General features: G+C 43.2%; 1 protein-coding gene across 2 annotated transcripts in view; it reads left to right on the top strand.

Moving 5' to 3' along the window:
• The window catches only part of CRTC1 (CREB regulated transcription coactivator 1), a gene marked incomplete at its 3' end in the record, with an annotated part of 93039 nt that overhangs the window by 41551 nt on the left and 26088 nt on the right, over positions 1 to 25400 (top strand). For both annotated transcript variants that reach the window (XM_083363763.1, XM_083363764.1), the window contains exons 2-5: positions 17824 to 17940; positions 18724 to 18861; positions 19765 to 19826; positions 21920 to 22014. In XM_083363763.1, coding sequence (XP_083219889.1) covers positions 17824 to 17940; positions 18724 to 18861; positions 19765 to 19826; positions 21920 to 22014 — 412 coding nt within the window. The remainder of the gene's footprint in view (positions 1 to 17823; positions 17941 to 18723; positions 18862 to 19764; positions 19827 to 21919; positions 22015 to 25400) is intronic.

Raw genomic sequence — 25400 nt, 5'->3', positions numbered from 1 at the left:
TTAGGTTGATATCAGGTAGCTTTCCTTCATCTGATTGTAGCCAATCAGCATGAGTGTTTAGAGAGCCAATCAGGTGTCATCTTGTTTTGGCAATGAGCCAATCAGATCACAGTAGGATTCACTTATTGGTGTCATGTACTGAAGCTGAGAGGAGGACAATTTGTCGGTGCGTCGTGTGATCGTTATCAAGTCGCTTGGGTTTTTTTATGTTCTTTCATTTAGCGAGCTTGCAAAAACATAATAAAATTAAAGTAATGGTGCAAAAGAGTTGACCGGTCCCCCAGAAAGCGATGTAAAATAGTATTATTAAGTTTACAAGGCTACAGTTATAAAGAAATTAGAAGAAAAATTGGTGGAAACTTAACCAAAGGTGGCCTTTCTACTGTACACTTTTCCCAAAAGGTCTCCACAATTTTGGCCACTACTGTATATTATACTAGTTTCAATTTTTGGTTCTCTGAAGATGGGGGGGGGGATGAGATCTTTCCTATTATCTAATACTTAAGAGCTTGTTAATTGCAGGCGCCAAGAATGTAAGCTGAGGTCTTTGGTATGCAAATTGGATCCATCTTATCATCCTGCCACTTCAGTGAAGTTGCGTATTAAACATTATACCCTCACAGCTGGTGAACTGTGTTGACCGGAACTTTTTTTTTTAAAAAAAAAATTTTTTAGTAATCTTCTTGCAAACGCTTTGAATTATTTTCTTCTACTTCTGCTAAATTCTATACTCTGCAATACCCTATGGATAATACATGTCTGCTCACAAGCTCTCTTCTTTGGGTGAAATGTACCCGCTGTCAGCAACCATTCCCATAAGCAAGGCTCTGTTTTTACCCTTTTTTCAGAGCCCTTGTCAGTTTGATTGCTTCCCTGTCTACACATGTGTCTAGAGGTCTACAAATGTGTCTACAAATGTGTCTAGAGGTGGATCTGCCCGGCCCTGAGAGGCCCTGATCATGCGAAGAGATTAATCTCCTCCCTTCGTTAGCCATTGCTGATTATCACATTTTCTCAGCTGTTATGTATTTTTAATTTCTATATTTCTTGCTGCGATTGTTCCCCCCCCCTCTTAATGCTGTTTGTTCTTCAGAATCCCTTGTTGAGAAGGATAAGCTACCGTATACATATTTATTTGGAGGAAGATTTATTTGGAAGAGGGATTGAAATGATCGATTGATTGATTGAATAAATAGCTAAATCTAGGTATGGTCTGATCAACACAGGAATACATTTCCTTTGACTTTGATGTTGTGCTTGTTACACACTGGTAGTCCTCGACTTACAGCCATCCATTTAGTGACCGTTCGAAGTTACAGCAGCACTGAAAAAGGTGAGTTATGGGCATCTTTCATATTTAATCACCACGGTCACATGATCAAAACTCAGGTGCCTGGCAACTTGTTCAAGTTTATGACAGTTGCAGTGTCCTGGGGTCATGGGGATGACCTTTTGCGACCTTCTGACAAACAAAGTCAATGAGGAAGCCAGATTCACTTGCCAACTTCCTAACTTAACAACTGCAGTGATTCAACTGTGGCAAGAAAGATTGCAACATGGGCCAAAACTCACTTTACATCTGTCTTGCTTAGCAACAAATTTTGAGCTCGTACGTTGAGGACTATCTGTATAGTGTAGGATGGCGTTTGGTTTGCTCTTAGCTGTTTCCCACTGTTGGCTTCTGTTCAACCTGCGATCCACAAGACACCCGTTATTGGAGTGGCATTTCTCTCTTTCGAAATGTACATTTGTTGGGAACAGTTTTTCAATTTTTCCATTTACATTTACTATCATATTCAAGGTCTGCCTGTTTTTCCCCCTTCCTTTTACTACTGAAATAACTAAAAAAAAAGGTATTTTCATTGCTCTTAGTTTTTCTTTTGAGCTCAAGTTGGATGTATTTATGTTTTTATTCTAGAATGTGGTGCACTGACAAATCAATTAAAAATCTAAGCTTTTAAAAAAATGTCCTTATGGCTTTTTTTCTGAAAATATTAAGTATTTGCAATTAGACATTCCTGGCGATTACACCCATCTACTGTATATGTTGTTTTTGACTATAAGCTAAGTAGCAGCAGTGAAAATACAGATAGATACTCCTTGATTTACAACCTTCATGGAGCTTGCCTATTATGGTAGTAAGTTGTGTAAGAGCTCATCGCTTGACAGAGCCGATTTTACAATACTGTATGTTTTGGAACGTTTGCGAAGCAAATCACCGTGGTCATTAAACGAATATTCAGTTGTCTAAGCAAATGCTGCAGTTGTCCAGTATATCCATCGTTCGCTGTGGAGTGGTTTTGCCGAAAACCAAAAGTAAATGCTGGTTTTCGGCAAAAACATTATAAATTGCAACCACACAATTACAGGGCACTGCAAATGGCCATAAATGCAGGCCGTTGCCAGGGTACCCAAAATGTAGCCATGTGACACTGGCAGAGTACCTTTTGGGTGGGGGTCCATTGTAACTTGGAAATTCGCTAAGTGACTGCAATAGAGACTGGCAACTGTGTGGCTAAGCAGCAGAGTCATTATGCGTGACATTCCCTGACATTACTTATGTCAGTTCCAACTGCAGTTGTTAAGTGCAGGTGAATAAACACATTGCCGTGTGACCATGACATGCAACTTCCACCGGCTTTCCAAGTTGACTTTGCTTGTCAGTAACTGGCTGCAAAAAAAAAAAAAATGCAACTGGCGAATGATGGCAGGACACTGTGACGGCTGCAACTTCACCGTCATAACTTTGAGCAGAGCTCAGTGAGGAAAGACTTACCTGTGTTGTATAGCTCGGGGTGGAAACGTTGGGATCCTGCTGTTCACTGAGCTTGATTTTCTTCCTGCAAAACCATCTCAAAGGTGCTTTTTCAAGAGACAGCTTCGGTTTTCCTTGAAGACATTTCGCTTCTCCTCCGAGAAGCTTCTTCAGTTCTGACTGAACGGTGGAGAATGGAAGGATTTCCACTCAGCAGTGCCAAGAAGGTTCCACACCCATTTGCACTATTCAGGTGACCCCAGGGGCACAGAGAAACCTCCAAGTGGCCTCAACGACTCCCAGAGAGAGTGCTAATGGCATGGGTCCGGGTTATTTACGGGAGCACCTTTTGCCAGCGTTAACTTCCCATCGCCCTGTGCGCTCCCACAGAGAGGGCCTCCTCAGGGTGCCGTCGGTCAGGGAATGTCGATTGGCGGCCCCCAGGGGGAGAGCATTCTCTGTGAGTGCGCCTGCCCTCTGGAATCAGCTTCCGGTTGAGCTCCGGATGGCTCCCGACCTTCGCTTGTTTCGCCGCGACCTGAAGACTTGGCTATTTGAACCTGCCGGCCTGGACTGAGGGACTGGGATTTTAGATTTTAAATTTTAAAAACTTTAAATTTTAGTATGTGTTTATTGTTTAGGGCTATTTGATTGAATCTCATTTTAAATTTTAAACATTATGTGTTGTTTATAGTGTTTTAATTGCCCTGTACACCGGCCCGAGTCCTTTCAGAGAGGGGCGGTATATAAATCCAATTAAATAAATAAATAAATAAATAATGCCCAGATGTCTGCAAAGGAATATAAACCTTTCCATTCTCCACCATTCAGTCAGGACTGAAGAAGCTTCTTGAATAAGAAGCGAAACGTCTTCAAGGAAAAAGAAAGAAAATCCTGTTGCCTCTTGAAAAAGCACCTTTGGGACAACCGTGACCTGGATGACTTGAGCACCTCCGTAGACATTCCTGCAAAAAAAATAATTGCCAGACTAGGGAACATTGCCAATGCTTTGGCACAAGAAAGTGGAGATAGCTGGGTTTTTATGTGTGACAGACTGTCCCACCTGTCTGGATGAGGGTTGTTTTAATTTTTGTGCCTATTTCCAGTTGGCCTACCTGGCTTGATAGGTTGCGTTGTTTCATCCTGGAAATACCCTTGCTTTGCTTCTATTCTTAGTCTTTGTTTGCTTTTTGCAATAATTTATAGACCAGGTTTATGTTATTATTATATTGTATATATATTATTGGCTGATCTACCAAAATACCGGGCTTCTAGGAATTGGATTTGGGTTAATCAAAAATGGTTACCATTTCTTGGTTGAATTTACCTGTGTTTGTGAAACTGAAGAATTTTCATTATTATAAGCCAACTGATATTCCTGGATATGTATTCTGTTAACCTTTTGAATGTTCAGATATAGTAGTGACTTTCTTGCATAAATTATAAACAGTTCTTCTTTTATCTTTGTGTTGAATCTTGGGGGAGGGGAGGGCAGTTTTTTCTCCCACCGTTTTATTAATTTCATTTATTGATTTATTTTTATTTTTATTTTATTTTAATTCCATTTATATCCCGCCCTTCTCCGAAGACTCAGGGTGGCTTACAAACTTAGCAGTAGCCTTCATTCTATGTATATGCCTGCTTATTAGGGCTTTCCCCCACAAGCGGCATTATTACAAAGTCAGCTTAATTGCCCCCAACAATCTGGGTCCTCATTTTACCTACCTCGGAAGGATGGAAGGCTGAGTCAACCTTAAGCCTGGTGGGATGCGAACCTGCACTAATTGCAGGCAGCTGGTGTTACTTAAGGAGGCATTAGCCCACTGCTCCACCAAGGAGCATTTCATTCTACAAGAGTCAATTTTTGAACAATATACATAAAACAAAAACGAACCCCTCGCCACTCCAAAAGGAGAAACAACAACAACAGTACAGTGCAACAAATAAAAACATAGAAAAAGACAAAAATCCTATAATTATAAATATATTCTGTTTACTTGATTTTATACATCTTCAAAAAAAGGAAACTAAATTTTCAGTATTCACCAAGCTTTCCAATTGTTGCTTGTCCAGAGAGAAAAATATTGTGAATTTTTTCTGATTGACAGGATGTATAATTTTGTTAAAAAAATTGTTAGATAACACATTTTTAAAACCCAGTCTTTTATATCTGAAGTCAAAGTACTTTTTCACCTCCGGAGGATTATTCTTTTTGTTATTCCTGGAATACAAAAAAAATATTGTTCACAACATTTTAAGTTCCAAGTCATACAATAAGTATGCTCTTAAAAAGCAAAGTTGGATCTTTGAGTTTCTTGGCTTAAGATGCTTTAGAGGGATTTTCACGTTTTCTGGGCTGCTATTATTGTGGGCTGAGATTTGGTTGGCCTTGACCACGTTAGCCTGGCTATTCCCTCGGGTATTTTAGGCCAGGAGATTAGGTAAGCTCATTGTGTAATATAGGTTGGTGTGCCTTAATAGTGTGTCTTGTGGCTGTGATTTTGCCTTGTCTCTCTATTGTGTATTGTAATTCTGGTTTTATTCCTATACCCGCCTGAGGCCATCTCTCTTTGGAATTGGGCAGCGATATAAATCCATTAAGTAAGTAAATACGCCTAGTTATTTGATGGTTTCTGAGTTATTTTTCATGTACGGGAGAATTATTCTTTTCGTATCCTTCAGACCTTGTAGTCCACTCATCCATTTTATTTCACAAGGTTTCACCAATACCTACTCAAGTCATATTTGCCTTCTTTGCATTTAAACGTTTTAATTCATCCCGTTTTCCTGCACGCACTTTGCATTTGTCCGGACACATTGGGATTTTTGGGATATATGAATTGACCCACTCCTTTCTTTATTGAAATAACCCTGCGTATCCTCTCGGTGAAATCCCAATACTTGGCATGACACTATTTTCCGGCACGCTGTTCTGCCTTTCTTATAAGACTTGGTTTGGATCAGGTTAGCAAGATGCCTTCCAAACCCTTTCTTGCCAATTCTTATGAGGTGTAGCCCATCTCTTGTTAGGAATTCCTCATCTTGAAAACACATACCGCCAACTAAACCAGGGATGTGCAACTTTGGCAACTTTTAAGACCTGTGAACCTTTGCTGGCTGAGGAATTCTGAGAGTTGAAGTCCACATGTCTTAAAGCTGCCAGGGTTGGACATCCCTGATCTAAACTGTTTTTTTATTGGCATACGTTGATTAGCCAGTTGTTCCCCTCTGGTAATTTGTTGTGGACCCTGGCTGGCAGGATCCAGAAGAGTCTCTTCTGCCTTGGCTCCCACTGTTTGCAACATCATGCCCCTGAGGTGAGATCTGTACCCATCCTTTGGACCTTCCGTTAGGTCAGGGGTCTTCAAACTTGGCCCCTTTAGGACTTGTGGACTTCAACTCCCAGAATTCACGTGTGCCTGGCTGAGGAATTCTGGCAGTTGAAGTCCACAAGTCATAAAAGGGCCGAAGTTTGAAGACCCCTGCGCTAGGTCCTGAAGACCTGACTCTTATCAACTGGCCCGGGGCCCCAATGGAGGGGTGTCATTCTGGAGGTGACTAATGCATTAGATCAGGGATTTTCAACCAGTGGTATGGGTACCACCTGTGGTACATTGGCACCTGGCAGGTGGTACGCGACCATCCTACAAAAGTGGTAGCAGGGGAGGGGAATGAGCTGAACTGGTGGCAGCACTGCATAAGCCTGAGCGAGAGACGGCTGGAGCTGCAGGGCTGTCAGGGCTCAGCAGAAGCGCCAGGATCAGCATCAGGCTCCTGCTGGAGCTCGGCGCTGATCCCAGCACATCTGCTGAGCCCAGAAGAAGAGCCCATCAGCTGGAATGTTGCAGCATCTCCAGGGTCTCGTAATTTAGATTCAGATGCTCGGCAACTGATTCATATTTATGACGGTCACAGTGTCCCAGGGTCATGTGAAGTGACCAAAACCTTCTGCAACCACCCAGCAGAGGGGGGGAATAATAACCAAACACCCCCCCACCCCACCCCCGCTTCCAATTCTCAACAGAAATGCTCACAAGAATGAAAACCTCGGACAGGAGGAAGAGCGCCACCGGGCAGGCAGGCAGGTGTGTTGCTAGGCTGTGGCTTGGGGGGGGGCACTTTTTTCAGTGCCATTGTAACTTTGAACAGTCACCAAGCGAACTGTTGTAAGTCGAGGACTACCTGTACTTCATCACTTCCCCCCCCCCCCTTTTTTTTTTTTTTTGGTCATCAAGGTTTTGACACCTTGCTAGGCGACTGGTGGTACTCGGATGTTGCCATATCCTAAAAAGTGGTACAGTGGGTGAAAAGGTTGAAAAGCCCTGGACTAGATAAAGCCTCACCTTCTCCCTGTGCGCATCTTGCTCCCTTTCTCCTCATCTCGGTCAATTTTAATTCAAATTTAATATCCCTGTTTATTGTTTAATGTTTCATTTTAGCATTTTGATTGATTGATTGTAGGCTGCCTGGAGTCTCCTTGGCAAGAAGGGCAGCATATAAGTTTAATAAATAATTCTCTCTCTCTCTCTCTCTCTCTCTCTCTCTCTCTCTCTCTCTCTCTCTCTCTCTCTCTCTCTCTCTCTCTCCCTCCCTCCCTCCCTCCCTCCCTCCCTCCCTCCCTCCCTCCCTCCTCCTGGGCCAAATCCCTCAAGAGGAAAGAATGAAAAATATACCCTCCATATTCCCTTCTCCCTTGCAAAATGTCTTCAGGTTATGTCCGACGGTATCATTTGTTCTAGCAGGGATCGGTAGAAAAGGATATTTGTCAGTGCCCTTCAGAGTGATGAGGGGTTTTTTTCCACCTTCAGGTAATGAATGTTGCATTTTAGTTGATAGATGGTCCATCTGTAAATTGGTGCTTCATTTCCTTTCTTTCATTAGAGAGATTCCAATCATCACCATGACTCCATCATTTTCTCCCCTTTAGAACAAAGGCAAGAATCTTGTTAAATGGCTTCCTCGGTCCCAGAGGCCTTTGATAGCAGCTTTTCATCCAGGAATCTAGAAATGTGATCAACAATGAGTCCCTGGAATAGATTCTGAATCTCCAGAATATAAGAACTATTGTTGAGAGACTTGGGCCATTCCCTTCCTTCATCCTCTCTACCTGCTGTCTTCCATCTTCTGGAGGGCTTCTTGAAGCACTTCTTATGTATTATTCAAGAATTTCAGACTCTGAACAGCTTACATTCCCTACTCCATAAAGAAGGCCAATAATATGCATAACAACAATGTCAATTTACACTTAACCGCTAAGAAACAATATCAGAATACATTAAAATAAAACTCCAAATGTTAAGGAGGGACAAAATTCATCACACATCTAACTCTAGGGCCACTTGAAAAGTCAGGTTTTAATAGTCTTTCTAAAGCCCAGCAGAGTTGGAGCTGTACAGATCGCAGAGGGAATACTGTTGAGCCTCTTAAACTTTACTATAATCTAAACTTTTTATGTGTGAGCTTCTCTTTCCACTCTTTATAGTTTCTTCGTTATCCCTGAGATTTTTCCTTACTTGCTGGAATTGTGACCTAAATCTAAAAATGGTGTTTGAACTTATCTTATCCATTTGCAAATGAAATAGGATGCATAACTCAAAAATGGTCTTCTTTAGGTCACAAAGGTGCTTTTTCCAAAAGGCAGCTGGATTTTCTTGTTTTTCCTTGAAGGCGATGACAAGGAAAACGGCTGCAAGGAAAACAAAAGTCCAGTTGCCTCCAGGTACATGGATCAAATTTGTCACACATCTTTGGGCATTTTCAAGCCTATTATGAGCTTGGGGGAGGGTTCCATCCATTGAGGGGTAATATATACATATACACATACACAGGGCTTTTTTCCTCAGAGAACGCTCAGAACGGAGTTCCGGCACCTTTTTTGGATGGAACCTTGTAGTGTAGGCAAGGCGGGTTGTATGACGTGTGCGTTCCGGCACCTTTTTCTTTTACAAAAAAAGCACTGCATATACATATACACATACACACACACACACACACACACACACACACACACACATATGTATGTGTGTATATATGTATATATATATAACGGCTGCCACCAGGGCACTCGACTGCGTTGTACCCATGCGACCTCTGACTCGGCGCAGATCCCGTTGGGCCCCATGGTTCTCTGTGGAGCTCCGGGAGATGAAGCGTCGGAGACGAGGTCTAGAGAGCGGTTGGAGATCCAGCCGGTCCGAATCCGACCGATTGCAGTTAAGAACCTTTATAAGGTCTTATCTTGCGGCGATAAGGACGGCGAAGTCTAACTACTTTGCCGCCCTTGTCGCGTCCGCAGATAATCGCCCGGCCGCCCTGTTTAGGGTGACTCGCTCCCTCCTTAACCAGGAGGTGAGAGAGGATCCCTTGCAGGGACGAGCCGAGGAGTTTAGTCACCATCTGGCGGACAAAATCGCTCTGATCCGGACCGGCTTGGACTCTGACTGGGCAGAGTCTGACGTGGAGGAATCAGGCGGTCTTGAGCATGTTATCTGGACTGAGTTCGACCCTGTTTCCCCTGATGATGTGGACAGGATCATGGGGAGACTGAGCACCACCACCTGTTTGTTGGATCCGTGCCCCTCCTGGCTAGCTTATGCGGCTCGGGAGGGAACACGAGGCTGGTTCCATGCAGTAATAACTGCTTCTTTGAAGGAGGGTGTCTTCCCTGCCGCCTTGAAGGAGGCGGTGGTGAGGCCCCTTCTCAAGAAGCCTGCTTTGGACCTGGCTGTTTTAAACAACTATCATCCAGTCTCCAACCTTCACTTTCTGGCGAAGGTTGTTGAGAGTGTGGTGGCGCATCAGCTCCCTCTGTTCCTGGAGGAGACTGATTATCTGGACCCGTACCAATCGGGCTTCAGGCCCGGATACAGCACGGAGACGGCATTGGTCGCGCTGGTGAATGATCTCTGGAGGGCTAGGGACAGGGGTTGCTCCTCTGTCCTGGTCCTATTAGATCTCTCAGCGGCTTTCGATACCATCGACCATGGTATCCTGCTGCGGCGTCTCAGGGGGTTGGGAGTGGGAGGCACCGTTCTACGGTGGTTCTCCTCCTACCTCCAGGGCCGCTCGCAGTCGGTGTTGACAGGAGGGCAGAGATCCACCCCGAGGTCTCTCATTTGTGGAGTCCCTCAGGGGTCGGTCCTCTCGCCTCTCCTGTTCAACATCTATATGAAGCCGCTGGGCAAGATCATTCGTGGTTTCGGGGTGGGGTATCACCAGTACACTGATGATACCCAACTTTTTCTTTCCACCCCGAACCAACCCAGCGATGCCCTCTCCGTGATGTCCCGGTGCCTGGAGGCGGTTCAGGTCTGGATGGGGAGAAACAGGCTTCGTCTCAATCCCGCCAAGACTGAGTGGCTGTGCATATCGGCATCTCGGGTTAACCAAGTTATTCCACCTCTAACGATGGGGGGTGAGGTGTTACCCCCCGTTGATAGGGCTCGCAACTTGGGCGTCCTCCTGGATTCACGGCTCAATTTTGAAGACCACATAGGAGCCGTGACCAGGGGGGCTTTTGCACAGGTTCGCCTGGTGCGCCAGTTGCGTCCCTATCTGGACCGAGATGCCCTACGCACAGTTACTCATGCGCTCGTGACCTCCCGTTTGGACTACTGTAACGCTCTCTACATGGGGCTGCCCTTGAAGACCACTCGGAGGCTTCAACTGGTGCAGAATGCGGCCGCGCGAGTTGTTATGGGGGTTTCCCGATACTCCCATGTAACACCTCTACTCCGCGAGCTGCATTGGCTTCCGGTTGCCCTCCGGGTGAAATTCAAGGTGCTGGTTATTACCTATAAAGCCCTACATGGCCTGGGTCCGGGCTATTTGAGGGAACACCTGCTGCCGGCATCAAACGCCCTTCGCCCAGTGCGCTCCCACAGGGAGGGTCTGCTTAGGGTGCCGCCGGTGAGAGATTGCCGGCGGGTGACACCCAGGGATAGGGCCTTCTCTGTGGGAGCGCCTGCCCTCTGGAACCAGCTGCCGGTGGAGCTGAGGACTGCCCCCGACCTCCGATCATTCCGCCGGGGCCTGAAGACCTGGCTCTTTGAGCTCTCAGGCCCAGGCTGAGGAGAAATTTTTAATTGGGGTTTTAATGTATACAGGGTTAATTTAATATTTTTTTAATTTGGTTTTTAACTTTTATATGGTGGATTTTTAACTCCCTGTAAACCGCCCTGAGTCCTCAGGGAATAGGGCGGTATATAAATGTAACTAATAAATAAATAAAATAAATATATATATATGTATATGTATATATATGGATCTTTGGTCATTCGGGTTTTTTCCCACGTAGAATTGAAGGTGTAAGAGCAACGTTTCGACGGAATCCCATCCGTCATCATCAGGCTGGTGGCTTCAGCTTCCTTCTTCTGGGAGAAGGAAGGAAGGAAGCTGAAGAAGGAAGCTGAAGCCACCAGCCTGATGATGACGGATGGGATTCCGTCGAAACATTGCTCTTACACCTTCAATTCTACGTGGGGGAAAAAACGAATGACCAAAGATCCACATACAAACACCCGCGAAAACCTCAGAAAACATATATATATATCGGTAACCAGAAATAAATGCTGGTTTCCAGCACAAAAAAAAATATTGCCAATTACGGTCATGTGACTGCGAGATGCTGCAAATGGCCATAACTGCAGACTGATTGCCGAGTACCTAAAATGCAATCCCGTGACCACGGGAGGAGTGGGTGGATGTTGGAAAATTGAATCCTGGTCATAAGAAGTTTTGGAGGGGAATCCGTTGTAACGTTGAATAGTTGCTAAGCACCCGGATGGAAGTCAAGGACTAACTGTGACCCAGAGTCTCTTAAGAAAGGAAAGGTATGAAAATGCATTTCAAGAGATGCCATGAGGAATATTCTACACATCTGGAAACAAAATTGCTCAGGTTCATTCCAGGTTGGACTCTGGATAGGCAGATCCGAGCTAAAGTTGGCTAAAGCAGCGGCCTTCGTTGTACGGCGCTTGAGCCTGTGGACAAGGAAAGCAAGTGGACAAGGTTCTTGAGATTATTAGCCCTGTCACAGGCATATAACATCCATGTCCTTCCTGGTTGATGAAGACTGTCAGGAAGGTGCATCGTGAATGGGTTCTGCAGTGAAAAATTCACCCTTGTGTGAATTTCCATCCTTTTCACCTGTAATGAAAGGATAGAGGTGATATATTCTGTTCTCAAGAAGCCACCTCTGCTGAACACCTAAATCTCGCAGTTCTATCTATTATGTATGTCTATCGGTCCATAGAGTATGGCTGTAGTAGTATTATTTATTCCTTTTATTGTCTTCTTTGCTTTGCCCTTTTATTGGTATTATCCCCCAGTGAGGCACTACCTTGACGTGTTTATGGGACTTGTGTGTCCTGAGGAAGATGGGAGCTGTGCCAAACATAAATTACAGGTAGTCCTTGACTTATGACCCCAACTGAGCCCAAAATGGCTTTTGCTAAGCAAGCCCCATTTTACAACCTTTCTTGCCACGGTTCTTAATTAAATCACTGCAGTTGTTAAGTCAGTAAAACTGGTTGTTAAGCGGATCTCGCTTCCCCACTGACTTTACTTGTGAGAAGGTCGCAAAAGGTGATCACGTGACCCCGGGGACACTACAGCTGTCATAAATATGAGTCAGTTGTCAAGTGGCTGAATTTTGATCACGTGACCACGGGGATGCTGCAACAGTCGTGTCAAAAATTGACCATAGGTCACTTTTTTCAGTGCTGCTGTAACTTTGAATGGTCACTAAACGAACTGTTGTAAGTCAAGGACTGCCTGTACATACATTTATACCACCTCAGTTGTTAACAAGGACCAGGCTAGATGTTGTTAGTATTATTTTCTCTGTTGCCTTGCAAGTACAGTGAGTGCTTTTGTACCGGAGACAAATTCCTTGTGTGTCTAATCACACTTGGCCAAATAAATAAAATACTCCAAGTCGGTGTCATCTCTTGGGACTGGGTTAGCGTAGCGCTATTTGCCTTGGTCCTACTTGATGTATGGAAGGTCACCAATCATGGGATCCACCTGCAAGAGTTGGGAAGGAGGTTTACTGTGCCACTGCTTGGATCTCTTTGCACTGTTGGACTTTCGGGACTCAGCGGCTTTCCCCACTCCTGATCAAAAGCTGCATGGTGCCATTTTGTGAAGCTCTCTGGCTACATGAGGCGAGGTAGCCTCAGTGTGCAGATGATATGCGGTTATTGGATCTTAGCCCCTGATCAGCAGGTAACGGTATTGTTCAGTTGCAGGTAGTCCTCGACTTACAACATTTTGTGACTGTTCAACGTCACTGAAAAAAGTAACTGACCATTTTTCACAGTTCCAATCTTTGTAGCATCCCGGGGATCATGTGACCAAAAATTCAGGGGCTTGGCGACTGGTTCATTCTTTTGACCGTTGTTGTGTCACCGAGGGGGTCACGTGATCCCCTTTTGCGGCCTTCTGACAAGCGAAGTCAATGGGGAAGCCAGATTCAGTTAATAACCAAGTTACTAATTTATCAGCTCCAGTGATTCGCTTAATAACTGCGGAAAGAAAGGTCGTAAAATGGGGCAAAACTCAACCTGTCTCACTTAGCAAGAGAAAGTTTGGGCTCAATTGCAGTTGTAAGTTGAAGACTCCCTGTATTCCGGTGCACGAAGGCTGTTAAGAGTCTGTTGGTAGGCTGTGTAATCTTTGTGTTGTTTCATTAACATGGGTTCTTAATATTTTTGTGGTGATTATTTTCTCACTTTGTTGTTCTAAATTTATTTGTTATTTTCTGCTGTCTAAAAGTTGCTATGGCAATTGAGGTGGCTTATAAATCAAGTAAATAACTCAGTTCTTAGATGGTCTAATGGATAGAATCTACACTAGGTATTCAACTTGTGATTTTTGTTATCACTCTTTGTTTTTGTTTGTTTGTATGCTATCCAGAGTCTTTGGGGATTTGAGTGGATTACAGGGATTGCTAATAATTAAACAACCAAGCAAGCTTCCTTTACTTTGCTGGATCAAAGAGTCATCTAATCCAGGGCTCTTCAAACTTGGCCCTTTTATGACTTGTGGACTTCAACTCGCGTGCCTGGCTGAGGAATTCTGGGAGTTGAAGCCCACAAGTCATAAAAGGGCCTAGTTTGACGAGCCCTGATCTAATCCCATCCTTGCATGAATTTTAAATGTGTTTATTTTAAAAAAAAAAAATAAGATTGCAATTATCTTAGGCTCACAGCAGTAACATCAGGCAAGGCTGGATTTTGGTAGGGCGAGACCTACTAAAACACCCAAATCTCTGCAGTCAAGGTTGGGTGAAGTTAGAGATTTCCATCGGGAGGCGAATGCTAAAACCAGGACCATGGATAGCTCCACACCAGCCTCTGGCCTTGAAATTCTCTTTTCCTACATCAGTAGGAGAGAACATCTCCACTAAAATCAATGGAAGCTTTAATTAGACAGCCATACCAGTAGCATAATGAGCTCCATTCTCTCTTGGGGGAGTTACGTGGATCGTTAAAAGACCTTCTCTTGACTCTGCATTCTCAAATTTCTGTTAAGACCAAAGAGATGGAGGTTCTGTTAGGGGTTGTTTCTCTAGGCAGAACTGCAAGGTTTAGTTTCCTGACCAGGAAGATGCAGAATAAGGGGTGGATTATATTCTCCTCTCAGCCACCACCTGCGTCCCGTGCATCGTGAATGGTCTGATGGTTCATGGGAAGAAAAATGCTGCCTTTCAAAGCAGGTGTTCTACCTGTCAGCAGCTTTTTTTTTTTTTTTTAGAAAGGGAGATTTTATATATTTTCATGCACGATGAAGTGGTAATTAAAATGACGGCCTTAAAATGCAGATGATTTTGCTGCATCCCTTACACCAAGTTAGGGGATGAAAAGTTGAGGCGTATAGGTTTGAAATGCTTTTATTTTATTTTATTGACCCTGTGCGATAATAACGTTACTGGAATGAGGGCGCAGGCTAGGTCCCTGTCTACCTATAGGAGAAATGTATTTTCAGGTATTTGGTTTTACTCTATAACTAGTGGGAACTGTGTGTGTGTGTGTGTGCGTAAAAGAAAGTGGTGTCAGTTGTATAACCGATAACTTGTTACAATAAAATAGTTGTTAAAAGCTTTGAGGAAGGGGGTCCTTCCTGCCTTATAATGCTGCCAAACCAGACAATACGTTATGACAGGCTGCTGTTGATCGTCCTCTGTAGAAAGTGGTAATGACAGGGCAAGGAAGATGTATTTTTCTCATGTGACGCAGAAAATCCAGGTACTGCTGTGCCTGCTTCATCAGAGTTTCACTGTTGAGTGACCAAGCTAGCCTACTCGTTAGCTGCACACCCAGAAACTTGATGCTGCTCACCACCTCCACAGGTGAATCATTAATACACAGAGCTGTGTGGCTGTGCCTGCCTTTTCCGAAATTGACAATGATCGCTTTTAGTTTTTCCTATGTTTAAAACGAGGCTGCTGTTACACAGTTCACCAAACCCTCTATTGTCTTGCGATAAGCACCCTCACTGTCGTCTTCAACAAGACCCACTACCGTTGTATCGTCTGCATACTTCACCATAGGTTTGCTGACAAACATAACATAAAACAGTCGTGGATCAGTCGGGTGAAAAACAGCCGACGTAGGAGAACGTGTGCTCAAGAAAATGGTGTTAGAAATATTAGTCCCAGCTCGCACATACTGGGGCCTGTCAATAAGAAAATCGAGAATCCAGTTGCACAAAGGAGCATTCAAGCCTAAAAGGCCCAGTTTGTCTACTAGATGCTGAAGAATGATTGTACTAAATACCGAACTGAAGTCGACAAACAAGCATTCGCACAAGTGTTTCTTAGCTCCAAGTGCGCCAAACTCAGATGAGCAGAAGAGACGAACAGAACAGAAGAAATAGCATCCTCTGTAGAGAGATTTGGAGAGTAAGCAAACTGATAACGTCCTTTATCAGCTTCTCAAAGCTTTTCATAATGATGGATGTAAGTGCAACTGGATGGTAATCATAGAGACCCGTAATTGTAGACTTTTTTTTGGCACTGGCAAAATAATGGCCATCTAAAAACACAATGGGACCACTGCCAGCTGCAGTGAAAGATTGAAAATATCTGTAAGAACACAAGCCAACTTGTCTGCACGTTCCCTAAGAGCATGCCCAGGGCTGTTATCTGGGCCTGCTGCTTTCTGAATGTTAACCTTGCTTTGCTGAATGTCAACCTGCTGTTTTCTGAATATTAAAGAAAAGAAAGTCATGGAATTATTTGAAATCAAAGCTAGTGGAATTATTCGAAATCAAAGCAACGTTGTTTCCCCATCTTCCTCCTGCTCCTCCTGTTCTAAAGTCTAATTAAAAGCAAATTTATCTCGGCTTTTAAGAAGCACTGCAATAGATCTATGGGATCTTTAAATTCAGGTTGAATTTTGAGAAAAATCTTTGAAAGACCGTTCTCAATAGCATAATCCTAAACACCCCTTTAAGAAAAAACAAAACAAAACACCCCACATTGTTTGGGTGAAGAATTGCATAGTAAGAGTGAGATAAGAGGGGTTTTTTTTCCAACAAGACAAGAGAAGCTCAGCAAGCACAGCTGTGTGTATTACAAGAGGCAGTTTTTGCTTAGTACCAGCTGGGTGCTGTGAAGGAGGAAAGTTTCTTTTCTCGAGGCTTCTGAGATACGATGCACTATGTCAGGGGTGTCAAACTCAATTTCATTTTCATCAACATTGTGGTTGCCCTCAAGGGGCCGGGTGGGCGTGGCCTACTGGGTGGGCGTGGCTAGAGTGCGTATGGCCTACTGGGTGGGCATGGCCAGCTCTACATCGTTCGTATCAAGGGTGCCTATGGGGGCCTGGGCAGGAGTGGGACAGATCTGAGGGTCTCTGGCAGAAGGAGGGTCTCTGGGCCAGGGCCAAGGCAGTGGGGGCCGTTCCCTCACTGTTTCCAGGATGGCTTCGCGGGCTGCATGAAACCACTTTGTGGGCCGGATCCGGCCCCCAGGCCTTCTGTTTGACATGTCTGCACTATGAGCATGTTTTCTAGCCTTAAAGAGATGTGTTGTTCTCCCATGAGGTTCTAGAGGTATGAATATGACTCTCCACGGATCTGTAGGATGACGGTACTTTCTCGACTTCTGAGCAGAATGGGCAACTACGGTAACTTTACAATCTGTGGACTTCAACTCTCAGAATTCCCGAACCAGTCCTGCTTTGTCAGGAATTCTGGGAGTTGAAGTCCACAGTTGCCATAGTTGCCTACCCCAACTTTTGGGACTCACCCACTGCCTTCACCCCCCCAAAATAATTATTAATTTTATTATTAATTTTATTTGTATACCGCCCTTCTCCCGAAGGACTCAGGGTGGTGAACAGAGCAATACATGTTAAAAAGACAGAATACAAAAATTAAAAAAGATTAAACAAGTGCCCAGAACTCTTAAATAGGTTAAAACACATTTAAAAGTAATAAAAACCCAACCCCATCCCATCAGGCAAATAATGTTGCAATCCCTCCACAGCCAGTCAGCAGGACTTCCAAAAAAACAAACAAAACTCAATTGGTTTATTCTGGGTTTAAAAGAAAATGCATTCTACATTTCTGGCACATGCCTAATGCAAAGCCTGTGTGTTGCAGTAGAGATTTGAATTACTGCAGACAACGTTGTTCAGCTCTGAGTCAGTGGTAAGATTGAGCTTTGTCACCCACTTTCCAACTCTAAACATCTCTTTGGTTTGCTTGTTTGTTTAAAGAATTTACACGACTACCCGACTTGAACAGCATGAGTCTGGGCAGCTTAGCGGAAACAACCAGGGTAAAAATGGCAATCAACAATAAACATTAATAAACCGCCTTATTCCAAGTCTGTTCATTAGTGCCTGTAGCCTTAACCTGTCAGTCTTAACAGCTGTATCTTTAGCAGCCTGGGACTGGACCTGATCCTTGTTCAATCTGTACATTCATTATGCTCAGCACTAAATTCGGACCGTCTCCGTCTACTGAAAATTTCACAGGAAGCTTCCAGTTATCTCTTCCTAACCAACACGAGAACGCTCCTTTTCTCTCACTTAACCTCTCCATCTTTTGTTTTCTAGTTACAGCTACAGAAGACCCAGTATTTGCAGTTGGGGCAGAGCCGTGGCCAGTACTATGGAGGATCCTTGCCAAATGTCAATCAGATTGGCAGCAGTGCGATGGACATGTCCTTCCAGGTGAATTTTACCAGCTCTGCTCAGAAGAACGATGGGAACAGTAGAAACCAGTTAAACGTGTCCGTATAAATCACAGGTAGTCCTTGACTTATGACCACAATGAGCCCAAAATTTCTGTTGCCCCAATGAGACAGTCGCTAAGTCAGTTTTGCTTCATTTTAACCACCTTTTCTGCCACAGATGTTAACTGAATCACTCCAGTTGTTAAGTGAGTAACACTTAACAACTTCCCCATTGACTTTGCTTGTCAGAAAGTTGCAAAAAGCGATCACATGATCCTGGGACACTGCAACCGTTGTAAGCATGAGTCAGTTGCCAAGCATCTGAATTTTGATTACATGACCCCGGGGATGCTGCAATGGCGATACTTTACAAGTATGAACAACTGTTACAAGTCATTTTTTTTTCAGTGTCATTGTAACTTCAAACCTTCATAAGTGAACTGTTGTAAGTTGGGGACTACCTGTATGTGTGCCTGAATATTAAATCTTTTAGAGCTAGGGGTCTTCAAACATGGCCCTTTGATGACTTGTGGACTTCAACTCCCAGAATTCCTCAGCCAGGCACGTGTGCCTGGCTGAGGAATTCTGGGAGTTGAAGTCCACAAGTCATCAAAGGGCCAAGTTTGAAGACCCCTGCTTTAGAGGTTTCACACTCTTTTTACCATGCCAATTTCCCCAGAGATGAGATAGTCACATGACTTATCTCCCTCCAGCAGCCTGATCCTATGGTGGAACATCCAGTAGATTGCATTTTCATCTCTTCCTCTTGTCTTTTCTTTAGACTCCCTTTCAGCCATCTGGGTTGGACACCAGTAGGACAAATCGACACCATGGATTGGTAGACAGGGTATATCGTGACAGGAATCGCCTTGGCTCACCACATCGGCGCCCTCTCTCTGTGGATAAGCATGGAAGACAGATATCCTTTGATTTGATAAATGGCATGAGTAGGGTGGGGTAAGCGGGAATATTCTTAGATCTGACGATGATTTTTTATTAGATGAGCAAGGGTGGAACCATAGCAATGGCAAAACACTTTTTCTTCTCTTTAAAATAGAGTTGGGGAGGACAAAGTACAGACTTCCGTTATTTCAAAACAATTCCTAGGCTAATCGGCATGAATTTCAAGGCACTTTGTTCTTTAATTAGTGTTCTGTGCTTTTTAGTGGACATATAAATAGAGTCTATTGGCTTTGCTCTAGCTCAGTGGTGGCGAACCTTTTGGAGACCAAGTGACCAAACTGCAACCCAAAACCCACTTATGTATCGGCAGGTGCCGGGTGGGCGTGGCCCATTGGGTGGGCGTGATCCATTGGGTGGGCGTGGCTGTGGTGGTAATGGCAGAGTGGGTGGGACTAAAAAGTTCAATCAATCAATTCCAACTTTGCGAGATCTTTTTTTCCCCGCGAGAAGTTGAAATTGATTGAACCTTTTTTTTTTGCACACGGCAGCGAAGGCCTAAAACGAAAAGGTTTTATAAAACCCAGCTGACGGTGCGCGAGCCCACAGAGTGGGCTCTGCGTGCCACCTGTGGTACGTGTGCCATAGGTTCGCCACCACGGCTCTAGCTGATTTCACAGTGTTGTCCCATGCTTACTTTGGTTTGGTTCTATATCATTGTTTTATGTGATCCTGAGTGGTTGGGAACACTAAAAGAATACAGCAGGCCTGGAAAAATAATGGCATCATACTAACAACAAGTCATTATTTCTTTCCAAAAGAAGAGAACAAATAGGGCAAAAAGTGTGGGGGGGTTTTGAAAAAGATTTATTGAGGGAAAGAAACATCTAAAAAATATTTCTCCCTTAATTGTCTAATTTACGTGGATAGCTGTCCATATGGTACTGTCTATCTGTCTCCTCCTTCAGATACAAGCTGGAGAAGGTATGTATGCAATAATTTTGAAATACAAAAGTCTAATTTTTCAATTTACACATCAATCTCTTAAAAGCATATTTTTGCCCGGTAAAGACTATATATCATAAAGACTATATATCGTATCATCCAAGAAATATTTATTTACCTATCTAATTTATTCAGCCAACCAGGGGTCACTCACTGAGATGGGCGACATGTAATTTGGATTAAAAAAAATTATTTCACAAAACAATTATAATTATTAGTTTAACTAATTAGGTATGTGTCTGCATGTTTAATTGTATGCTCTTTATAGTAAAAACATTAAAAGCTAGTAGACTGCCAATCCTGGACCATATCTTATTTGATTAAATTTACCAACAGTTTAAATAAGGCACTGCATTAAATAAGAACCCAGGTTAGGACTGGTAATGGTTTACGACCACAGTTGACTAACCACCATAATTAAATCCGGGGTTGGAATGTGGGCAGTCGTTGTTCCTGAAGTGTATCTGTAATGGTTCTATCTACTCTTCTAAACTTAAGTGCCTTCATTGGTATCTTTCTCCTCACTACTTCTACTCCAACGCAGGCAACAATTAGTATAAATACCTCACATAGTCAAAACAACATTAACAAAACAAATTAAAAACCATAGCGGCAGAATGAAATAATTGTAAAAGCTTAGGAAATCAATCTCTCTCTGAACATTTTGTTTCCCTAATATATAATCTAGGAAAAGTGTTCCAAAGCATTCCAGACGGTCCTTGGTGCTCACTGAGTTTGCTTGTTTTCTTGCAGATGTTTCGTTGCTTAACTTGGTCACATCTTCAGTGCTAGAAGGGAGTGGGGTTTGCTGTCTGTGTATATACTAGTGGCCACATGTTTCATATACTAGCGGTCACATGTTGGCCACAGGTTGAATGATCATGCAGGACATCTAATTCTGTCCAGTACTCCAAGCAAATTATACACGCCAGGATTCATCTTCCATGTCTTCAAAGTAGCCTCTGTTGAATTATCTCCAGCAGGAAAACACTCCAGCTTCAGGAGCACTTCCCTGATTTTTAAACATTTTTAAACATCTTTTTTAAAAGGATGCTTTTTTAACTTTCTTCCCAGCAAGGTCCCTTACTTAATTCCACCCTCTGAAGTGATGGAGACAAGCCCGCTCTTATCTTTTTCATTGCAGTCCTTCCCATATTTAAAGACAGTCCTTAAACATTTCTAAGATAGACAAAAACAGAAACAGCTTCCAAGTTGCTTATCTGCCTTTTTTTCTCGAAGGCAAGGAATGGAACTTCAGAAATAACTCTGAGGGTGGTATCAGTGGAAGGGCAGCCTCATATGCGTGTCACTCTGGTCTTTCACATACTCCGATCTCAATGTACATAAATTCTAAAAGAAAGGAGCGACATTTTGAACGTTGAGTGTAAGGAACTGACGGTCTCACCAAACGTTAACTGAGCACTTAGTGGGCAACCATAAATAGAGCGTGCTGTGAGTATGTCAGTTTTAAAGTCTAGCTATTTTGGCTCTGATTTTCAGAGATTGAATTGGTTGTCAGCGCTTATGTGCAACCCCTAACGTTAAATAAAAGTGGCAAGAACCACCACAGAAACATTAAACCAAAGAGTCAGTTATCCTAAGAAGCAAGCCTGCAACGAAGAGGGAGAAAGCTACCGTGTTAAAAAAAAAACATGATAAATTCACTTAGTGTTGTTCACACATATGCACAAAATAGGGACTTTCACAATAGAAAAGTTAGCAAGGTCCTGTTTTTTTTTTTTAATCACCCGCTTTACGTCAGCTGCGATGAGTTTGGAACAGACCTCTGCAGTCAGTTTGAATGGCTTGCTGTGCTCATGAAAGTAAAGGCAATAGTCCTTTTAGGTACTCTTATAGTTGTGCCATTAATGTCATTTGCATCGTGCTTGGTTATTAGTTCAATAAAAAAAAACTGTGGCTATAAACTATCCAGCAGAATATCTTATGGGATATGAGGAATACTTAGCAGCTGGGGAGCGTAATTTTTGCTTCCAGTGAAAAAAATGTGTACATCGCAAATGCTTTTTTCTACTTGGCTAGCATCGTAATGGTTTCTTCCCCTTTGTCACTAGGACCAATTCTGATTCTGCCCTGCACCAGAGCACAATGAACCCCACCCAGACAGAGCCTTTCTCAGCTGGGTCACAGGATATGCAGCAAAAAAGAGGTGACTTTTTTTAAAAAAAAGCAAGCACAAACCAGGAGTTGTGGGGAAAAAAAGCTGTAAGATTGCCTGTAAACTTCGCTAGAGGCGTGTGTGTGTGTGTGTGTGTGTGTGTGTGTGTGTGTGTGTGAGAGAGAGAGAATTGGAGAGATGTAGCAAAGATTGTGAACTTTCACATTTGAAAAATGCTGTCCAAACGCTGAAGTTATTTTGGCTGAATGCGTATTTGATCCCGAAGAGGAAGAGTCAGAACAGAAATAGACTCGCCGAAAACACTGAAAAGTATGTTAACAGTTATGTTTATACAAACATAGATCAGGGGTCTTCAAAACTTGGCCCTTTCATGACTTGTGGACTTCAACTCCCACAATTCCTCAGCCAGCATGCCTGGCTGAAGAATTCTGGGAGTTGAAGTCCACAAGTCATCAAAGGGCCAAGTTTGAAGACCCCTGACATAGATAATGCATTGTAATGAATTATGGCAAATAATAGTTGGGTTCCTCTCTCAAACCCCCCCCCCAATTCTTGCATCCAAATAAATCAAATAAATACAATGAATAGAGAAATTCACATTACTGTGTTAGATGGACTAGTAATGTGATCAAGCCCAAAGCAGCTTCCTATACTCCTCTGCTTTTCAGGGATATGCTGAGAGAATCAGCATTCAATAGTACATCTCTGAACTTTCATCTCTTCTCAAGGTTCACATGCAGGTGAAACTCGAAAAATTAGAATATTGTGCAAAAGTTCATTTATTTCAGTAATGCAACTTAAAAGGGGAAACTAATATATGAGATAGACTCAATACATGCAAAGCAAGATAGTTCAAGCCGTGATTTGTCATAATTGTGATGATTATGGCTTACAGCTCATGAAAACCCCAAATCCACAACCTCAGTAAATTAGAATATTGTGAAAAGGTGCAATATTCTAGGCTCAAAGTGTCCCACTCTAATCAGCTAATTAAGCCATAACACCTGCAAAGGGTTCCTGAGCCTTTAAATGGTCTCTCAGTTTGGTTCAGTAGGAATCACAATCATGGGGAAGATTGCTGACCTGACAGTTGTGCAGAAAACCATCATTGACACCCTCCATAAGGAGGGAAAGCCTCAAAAGGTAATCGCAAAAGAAGTTGGATGTTCCCAAAGTGCTGTATCAAAGCACATTAATAGAAAGTTATGTGGAAGGGAAAAGTGTGGAAGAAAAAGGTGCACAAGCAGCAGGGATGACCGCAGCCTGGAGAGGATTGTCAGGAAAAGGCCATTCAAAAGTGTTGGGGACTTTCACAAGGAGTGGACTGAGGCTGGAGTCAGTGCATCAAGAGCCACCACACACAGACGGATCCTGGACATGGGCTTCAAATGTCGTATTCCTCTTGTCAAGCCACTCCTGAACAACAAACAACGTCAGAAGCGTCTTACCTGAGCTAAAGAAAAACAGACCTGGTCTGTTGCTCAGTGGTCCAAAGTCCTCTTTTCTGATGACAGCAACTTTTGCATCTCATTTGGAAACCAAGGACCCAGAGTCTGGAGGAAGAATGGAGAGGCACACACTGCCAGATGCTTGAAGTCCAGTGTGAAGTTTCCACAGTCTGTGTTGATTTGGGGAGCCATGTCATCTGCTGGTGTTGGTCCCCTGTGCTTCATTAAGTCCAGGGTCAATGTAGCCGTCTACCAGGAGATTTTGGAGCACTTCATGCTTCCTTCCGCAGACGAGCTTTATGGGGATGCTGACTTCATTTTCCAGCAGGACTTGGCACCTGCCCACACTGCCAAAAGCACCAAAATCTGGTTCAGTGACCGTGGAATTACTGTGCTTGATTGGCCAGCAAACTCGCCTGACCTGAACCCCATAGAGAATCTATGGGGCATTGCCAAGAGAAAGATGAGAGACATGAGACCGAACAATGCAAAAGAGCTGAAGGCCGCTATTGAAGCATCCTGGTCTTCCATAACACCTCAGCAGTGCCACAGGCTGATAGCTTCCATGCCACGCCGCATTGAGGCAGTAATTGCTGCAAAAGGGGCCCAAACCAAGTACTGAGTACATATGCATGCTTATACTTTTCAGAGGTCCGATATTGTTCTATGTACGCTCCTTGTTTTATTGATTGCATGTAATATTCTAATTTTCTGAGATTGTGGATTTGGGGTTTTCATGAGCTGTAAGCCATAATCATCACAATTATGGCAAATCACGGCTTGAACTATCTTGCTTTGCATGTATTGAGTCTATCTCATATATTAGTTTCCCCTTTTAAGTTGCATTACTGAAATAAATGAACTTTTGCACGATATTCTAATTTTTCGAGTTTCACCTGTACTGATGTAGGTAACCTAGTGTTCATCATATCTGAACTTCACACCAAGCTAGTATATTTATTTGGCCTACTCCTTGTTTCTTGTTATCAGGTAGCAGCTCTCCTGGACTTCTTGATCTATCGATCGATCAATAGATAGATAGATATATCTATATATCTATATCGATCGATCAATAGATAGATAGATAGATAGATAGATAGATAGATAGATAGATAGATAGATATAGGTAGATATTTAGATATATCTATATCTATATCTATAGATAGATATACATATAGATATAGATACAGATATGTATTTTAAATTGAAGATTTTATTTATTTATTTATTTTATTGGATTTGTATACCACCCTATTCCCATAGGACTCAGGGCGGTTTACAGGGCAGTTAAAACAATGAATACAAAAAATTAAAAACAATTAAAACAAATTAAATTCAAGCCCCAAGAGTAAATCTAAAACCCAGTTAAATTAACAACCCCACAGTCTGGACCAAACAGATCGAAGAGCCAAGTTTTCAGATCCCGGCGAAATGAGCGAAGGTCGGGGGCAGTCCTAGGTTCTGTGGGTAGTTGGTTCCATAGGGCAGGCGCACCCACAGAGAACGCCCTTCCCCTGGGAATAACCCGCCGGCATTCATTAACCGGCGGTACCCTGAGAAGGCCCTCCCTGTGGGGGCGCACAGGATGATGGGAAGATGATGCCGGTAGTTTTGTCACTGAGCTATGATCTTCCCTTAAAAGAAGCTTTGAAAAATGCTTTCTGCAGAATGTAACTCTACTTGAGTAATAGCTCTTTTTACTTTCCTGATAAGAGTGAATTGATCTTCATCTTCTTTCCATCCCACTGTAGCCCTGCACAGCTGTCCACTCGGCTCACATGAGCTTTAAAGAGTGGAGGGGCAGTAGACACGCACACCAGCCTTCTCCCAGTTTTGCCCTCACTGTCCTTCTAAAACCATTTCTACTTACATTTGCTTGAATGTAAGGAAAGCGTTTCCTAATAAAAGCAGAGGCCTCAACTACGTTGAAGCGTCTTTTTTTTTGTTGTTGTTCAAATCATGGGGGAA

This window comes from Vipera ursinii, assembly GCF_947247035.1.
Source record: "Vipera ursinii genome assembly, chromosome: 1".
NCBI classification, from domain to species: Eukaryota; Metazoa; Chordata; class Lepidosauria; order Squamata; family Viperidae; genus Vipera; species Vipera ursinii.
This window is presented reverse-complemented; position numbering and strand designations above follow the sequence as displayed.